General features: G+C 46.3%; 1 protein-coding gene across 2 annotated transcripts; it reads right to left on the bottom strand.

Annotated features, from left to right (window-relative positions):
- Positions 1-5,009: 5,009 nt before the first annotated feature.
- Positions 5,010-5,923, bottom strand: LOC123158491 (non-specific lipid-transfer protein 1). 2 transcript variants are annotated; one of them, XM_044576515.1, is made up of 2 exons: positions 5,340-5,905; positions 5,010-5,253 (listed from the first exon to the last, which is right to left on the bottom strand). In XM_044576515.1, the coding sequence occupies exons 1-2, from the start codon at positions 5,717-5,719 to the stop codon at positions 5,247-5,249; spliced, it is 387 nt and encodes a 128-aa protein (XP_044432450.1). In that variant the 5' UTR covers positions 5,720-5,905; the 3' UTR covers positions 5,010-5,246. The 2 variants fall into 2 exon arrangements, with proteins under 2 accessions (XP_044432450.1, XP_044432412.1); XM_044576477.1 differs by lacking the exon at positions 5,010-5,253 and having other exon boundaries at positions 5,312-5,923.
- Between the last annotated feature and the right edge of the window lie 1,055 nt (positions 5,924-6,978).

The raw sequence follows: 6,978 nt of genomic DNA, 5'->3' as shown, positions 1-6,978 counted from the left end.
CGACGAGCTCCGTGTGGTGTCGTCATTGGGTGTGTGTAGCTGCGGATGTGAAAGATTTGGTGGTCAACCGGCCGGCTTCGGGAAGGAGAGTATGCATCAGTGTAGAGCAAAACTTCGGTCCCGGTCATTGGCTAGAGTCGACAACAGTGAGACCCACAAGTATAGGGGATCAATCGTAGTCCTTAAGATAAGTAAGAGTGTCGAACCCAACGAGGAGCAGAAGAAAATGACAAGTGGTTTTCAGCAAGGTAATGTCTGCAAGCACTGAAATTGTAAGTAGTGAGTAGTTTGATAGCAAGATGATTTGTAATGAGCAAGTAACGGCAAGGTTGTCAGAATCGTGATTTTGAATCGGATCAGAGCTTCGATGGTTGGATCGCAAATCATAGGATCTTCACTATCAGGATCGTAAAGTCGTAGATTCTAAGAACTAAAATCGTAGATTCATAGGGGTTAGTTTGGATCGTAAAGTCGTAAAATCGTATAACAGAATCGCGATTCTGACAACCTTGAGTAACGGTAATAGTAACAAAAGTGCAGCAAGGTAGCCCAATCCTTTTGAGGCAAAGGGCAATGCCAAAACAGTCTCTTATGATAAGCAAAGCGTTCTTGAGGTTACACGGAAATTTCATCTAGTCACTTTCATCATGTTAGTTTGATTTGTATTCGCTACTTTGATAATTTAATATGTGGGTGGATCGGTGCTTAGGTATTGTTCTTACTTGAACAAACTTCCTACTTATGATTAAACCCATCGCAAGCATCCACAACTACGAGAAAAGTATTAAGAATAAATTCTAATCATGGCATTAAACTTATGGATCCAATCGGTCCCTTACGGAATAGCGCATAAACTAGAGTTTAAGCTTCTGTCACTCTCGCAACCCATTATCTAATAACTATTCCACAATGCATTCCCTTAGGCCCAAATATGGTGAAGTGTCATGTAGTCGACGTTCACATGACACCACTAAGGGAATCACAAGATACATACCATCAAAATATCAAACACATATAAAATTCACATGATTAGTTGCAACAAGATTTCTCCCATGACCTAAAAACAAAAGTAACTACTCACAAATGATAATCATGCTCAAGATCAGAGGGGTATTAAATAGCATATTGGATCTGAACATATAATCCTCCACCAAATAAACCATATAGTGATCAACTACAAGATGCAATCAACACTACTAGTTACCCACAAGTACCAATCTATAGTTCCAGTACAAAGATTGAACACAAGAGATGAACTAGGGTTTGAGAGGAGATGGTGCTGTTGAAGATGTTGACGGAGATTGCCCTCCCCAAGATGGGAGAGTTGTTGGTGATGATGATGACGATGATTTCCCCCTTCGGGAGGGAAGTTTCACCGGCGGAATTGCTCCGCCGGAGGGCAAAAGTTCTCCTGCCCAAGTTCCGCCTCGAGACAACGGAGCTTCATCCCGAAAGTCCTCCCTTTATTTTTTCTAGGTCAAAATGACTTATATACCAGAAGATGGGCACCGGAGGTGGGCTGGGCTAAGCACAACCCACCAGGGCGTGCCTAGGGGCCCAGGCACGCCCTGGTGTCTTGTGCTCACCAGGTGGCCCCCCTCCGGTAGTTATTTGCTCCAATATTTCTTATTTATTCCATAAAAATTCCCCGTGAAGTTTCAGCTCTTTTGGAGTTGTGCGGAATAGGTAGCCCGACGTAGCTTTTTCAGGTCCAAATTCCCAGCTGTCGAAATTCTCCCTCTTTGTGTGTACCTTGTAAATTATGAGAGAAAAGGCATTAGAATTACTCCAAAAAGCATTATTATGCATAAAAACATTATACATAACAGTAGGTAAACATGATGCGAAATGGACGTATCAAACAGCAACATCCAAGGACACCAAACACCTTTAAGAAGGTGTTGTCGTCATGTTGTGCCCTTCCCCTCCTCTCGAGGTGCTTTCTAGGGAGGGGGGGGGCTCAAATCTACCTTGGATCAAATGATGACATCACCTTGTGTCGGTCTTATCCTTGGAGCCTTTGTATTTTGAGTTGATGTCAACTATAGAGACCGCAGCTTGTCCACAGGATGGTGTTGCGACTTGTGTGGCACCAATGATGATGGCGAGTGGAGTTGGATCGTGAATCATCTTTCTGATGTTGATGGTTCAATGTGCTAGCTCGGTACACCTACACTTGTTTCTCACTTTGACAAGGAAGTTCATTTTCTGTGCAGTTGTGCCACTGTGGCCGATGACTCCATTAGGTTTTTTTTAGCGGGGATGCTCTCCAGTTGATGTGTTGTACTAGTTTTATGCGAGGCATGCAACTTTCTCCTTTAAAATTGAAATTGTCTCAACTCCATGTAGGGGGTTTCAGTGGGCAATGCTCTCCACTTGATGTGTTGTACTAGGTTAATGTGAAGCTTGTGACTTTCTCCTTCAAAATTGAAGTTGTCTCAGCCTCTATGCTCGGTCGACTATTTGTCAATGCTTTCTTGCTTGATGTAACCTCTCCACGGTTGGTAAGTTGGTGCTTGTCCGAAGTTAAGTTGGGGTCATCTGACCAGGCGTGATGGATGATGCCAATGACACTTTCTATTGGAGCGGGTGATCCGGTTGAGTTGTTGTTTATGCCAAGATCTTGTTAGTATCTAGGACGTGTGCAAGTGCATTATGTTAGGACATCGTGATCTGACGGGTGCATGGGCTTCGTAATCTAGGTTTTCGTCTAGTTTTCGGTTAATAGACAAGCAACTTTCTTCTTCTTAATGAATGAAAATGATAAATCTTTGCCTCGTTTCAAAATAAAGTAAGAAAAAAAGGCAATGCCAAAGAAAAGCATGACTCGTAGAATACCAAAAAGGCACAGTCCAAAAAATCAGAAACTAAACAACCTAGTGATCGTCAACCCAAGGGCGACGAAACACGATCAAACCCAACCTAGAGAAGAGAAGAGGCAAGAGTATATTTCATAATGTGAAAGCGTGAGCATCCACTGCAAGAGAGCGAACATCGGTCGGCTATAGCCTGACTCAACCACGTCAGCAATGACAACGACTCTGACTGAAGCACAAACAACACATGGACAAAACCGTCATCTGCCTTCGAAAATGCCAGGGGCACGCGAGTGCGGGGAACTCACGTGCCCTGTCGCCCGCTCGTTTTGCCTCGAGATTCATGCAGTAGTACAATCCCGCATGAGGGCACGGTAAAAAAGAAAATCCCTCAGTTTTAAGTTGCAATGATGAAACTTACATTTTTTTTATCTAAAACTGCCAAGTTTCAACCAGTTTCAGAGATATAATGTTAAGCAATTTTTTCTGTCAGTCAAAGACACAAATAATTGTTTTTTATCGGTTGCTCGTACTAAGTTTCAACACTGAAACTTAACATATTTTTTTAGAAGTCGTCAAATATATTTGAATTTAATCTTATTTGAAAGCGTTGGTCATGAGAAACATGAATATGAAAACAAAACTTAATTTATAATTTTTGTTTAAAAGATATAAAACTTTGAAATTCAAAAACCGGAATAAAAAGTGGGCACCAGTGACATTCGTGCTCTCGCACTTGCGTGCCACAAATCCTCATCCACCATCCTCGAGTCGACAACACTATCTTGTGTGTCCAATATTGTTTTCACGACTCAGTGTGTCCAATTTTGGTGTCCTAACACAGCATCTCAACCCCATCGTAATTGGAAGTAAAAAGATCATATATTAAGTATCACATGTCCTTATAAAACATCATACAAAAGATAAAATTACAATCAAATTCTTAAAAGCATGGATGTCTTCTTCCTTCTACATCCACCGGCACCGCGCTGTGTGCATAGTTCGATGCCACCTCTAGGCCTCCGCCTCAACGAAGCATACTTTTCTAAACCAGAAGCAAGCTGTTAAAAATTCGTTGATGCAGACCAGGAGACACTGCAGACACAATCTGTGAAGGAGACACTGGAGACACAATCTGTAAAGCAAATCGCAATCTCAAGAAGTCAACGATAAGGGCTCGCAAAAACTCCGAAGACCGTGAAACTCAGCGGAATCTGAACAAATCCATCAAAAACCTAAATCGACCGGATTCTAGAAGACCCACCATAGACACGGTTCCACACGCCCCCCGCCACCCGCCTCACTGCTCCAAACGAAGCACGAACACTTCCTAATGAAAATTTGCAAAATAGTCAAAAAGCTTAAAAATATCACTAATGCCCCTGGACGACAAGTCTAGGTATGAGATGTTGAGAACACTTTCGTCCCGACTCATACGCTGACGCCCTCTTCTCTGGTGACCTACCCAAGTCGGGCCTCCGTTGAAGATCACCACGTTAAATCCCACTGGCCACCGCCGACTTCACCAATACCATCGTCGAGGACCCGAACACGCTTCACTTTCGCCACCTCACAACAGTCCCCCCAATTCTCCACAGTGGGACATTCCCTAACAAAATCATCCAGCCACCATCACTGCCATGCGGGCTTTGCCCGACGACCGTGAGGGGAAGAAGACTGGTGGTGATTAGGGTTTCCTAGTCGCCTATGCAGCCACCGGCCTCTCATGAAGCGTTACTACCTCCGTCCTGGTTTATTGGTTCTCATTGTATTTTGTGTCAAATTTTGATCATAGATTGAACTAACAAAATGTTAATGCATGTCACAAAATCCAACAATATAATTTTTGTTAACATGCATTAACATTTTGTTAGTTAAATCTTTGGTCAAAAATTGACACAAACTACAAACTATAAAGGGGACCTGTAAACCAAGACGAGGGTAGTAATTGCGAAGTAACAATTAGCTTCACGATGAAACCTATAAATCAACCATCGATCCAATTTGGTTAACCCAATTTGCCCAGCCTATGCTCTGGCCATGCACGCTTATTTCATACTTTCATAGTGCACCATCCTCTACTGTTCACGGCATTTAGCCGTACCGCATGATTGTAATTCTACAAAGTGACACTGTGCTGCATCTCGTAAAACAATGTAGAAGTAAAATTACTGTTGAGATAATCGGGCGATCACACTCACAAATCCAACGATTATTCATAGGAGGGAGTGCGTATGTCTCCCTCATCACACACTGGTTTACAGAACACCACATAATTGGAGAACATATGGCGCTATTATTCGCCGTCGACTCATGTATAGTACATCTGTAGGGGTGCGTACAAACGTACAGTAGAACGTTCCACAAGGGTATATCTTGTGGCATCGCATCACGGCCGTGTTCCGCGCGCTGTAGAGCTGCGTGCCCAATTTATACCCTGCACGCACAACGCAAAAACAGCCGGGTTAAAGCGAAGAACGACGTGTCGGAAACTTTCATGCCTCGGGTTTTGGCGTCACGTACGCGTTGCAGTTGACGTTGGGGTCGATCTTGAAGGGCGGCTGGACGCCGCACCTGCCGGGCAGCCCCGCGGCGCGGCCGAGGTACGGCCCGCCCGCCGCGGCGGCGGCCACGGTCTTGAGGCAGGCGCAGGCGGCGCGGCGGTCGGGCGTGGCGCGCGCCCTGGACACGAGCGTCTTGATCCCCGAGCAGCACGCCCGCGGCACCGCCCCGCCCGACTGCACGTACCCGAGGCACGGCATCAGCTCGTTGTACACCGTGGAGCACGTCAGCGCCGCGCTCGTGCCCCGCGGCGCCAGCGCCAGCGCCACCAGCAGCGCCGCCACGAGGAGCACCGCCGCCGGCGCAGCCGCGCGGGCGCCCCTGGTCCCGGCAGGAGCCATCGATGCCAAATGCCTAGCAAAGATTGCCAAGTAGTACTATGGGATCTTCAGGTGATCGGTGGGTGAACTGTGGTCTCAGGCAGGTGTGGCTCAGGTGGGCAGGGAGAGCGCAAGTATATGTGGGGAGAGGCGGCGACCGACGAGGTAGGGCGGTCGCTGGAACAATGGCCTAGAGGTGGGTGCCGGGAACCCGCGGGTGTGCGACAGTTGTGCTCCCTCTTTGCCGTGTGGTGCCGACGCAGACGTGCCGCATGGAGGTTTCGACACGCGCCATGCATGCATTGTCATGTGACATGTGTGGACAGTGGTTGGAGTTTCTGAATGTCCCGTGCAAGAAGGGGAAGAACTGAAGACGGGAAGGCGACAATGCCATGAACGCTCGATCTGAACACAACGGATGCGCGGTGCGTGGACTGCGGGCCGTAGACCAGCGGGGAGACTTGGCGTCAAGGCAGGCTGGGTCGCTCTAGCGACCTGGGCGATGCGCTGGTCGCTGCCAAATATCATCTCCCTGAAAGAGAGATGAACGTGGGCTGTCTTCTCTTGGTCCAAATATTTTCGCAAAAGAGTTTTACTTTCCCGTGAATTGGCAGGTAGAGAAGCACTGGACTGAAGTGGCTAATCAACTCAACCCGGCACCGAAGACTAGTGAAAGATGGAAACAACAAACACAATTTCCACATGCGTCTCTGGTTGTATGTTTTTTGCTTTTTTTTTTCAGAGGACTTTCAACTGCAGCCAATTGGGCCGTTTGATCTTATTGGGGCTAATTTCAACGCGCTGATGCAAACGGACCATGTCATTAGCTGAGGACCTGGATGTTTAGAATCTGATTGTGCTTCAGGTTGTAAAGGAGTAGTGAATGACATCAATCATGGGTCAGGAGGTCACCACGCCGCCATCATACATAAAATCATAGCTCGTAGGAGTAGTTCTCAGTCTTCTAGTTTCATTCATGAGCGCAGAAATTTTAATTTTGAGGCTCATAAACTTGTCAAGTTTGCTTGCAATTTAGGCTTAGATAGACATATGTGGCTGGGTAAGCCTCATGACCCAGCTAGTGTATCTATAGACATTAGCATGAATCAATAAAGACGATAAGTTTTCTCAACAACGAAAAAAACAGACGACCATCCGTTTTTTTTGTCCATCCGTGACCCATTTCCTGCCCAAATTTGGGTCGTGTTTGCGTCGGCGTGGATACTTGCAATGCCCGCCCTTGTCCTCACCTGCCACACAGTGGCACACCGCTCATCCCC

Source organism: Triticum aestivum, chromosome 1A, assembly GCF_018294505.1.
Source record: "Triticum aestivum cultivar Chinese Spring chromosome 1A, IWGSC CS RefSeq v2.1, whole genome shotgun sequence".
NCBI classification, from domain to species: Eukaryota; Viridiplantae; Streptophyta; class Magnoliopsida; order Poales; family Poaceae; genus Triticum; species Triticum aestivum.
Note: the sequence above shows the minus strand (reverse complement) of the source record. Positions and strands in the feature narration are given on the sequence as shown.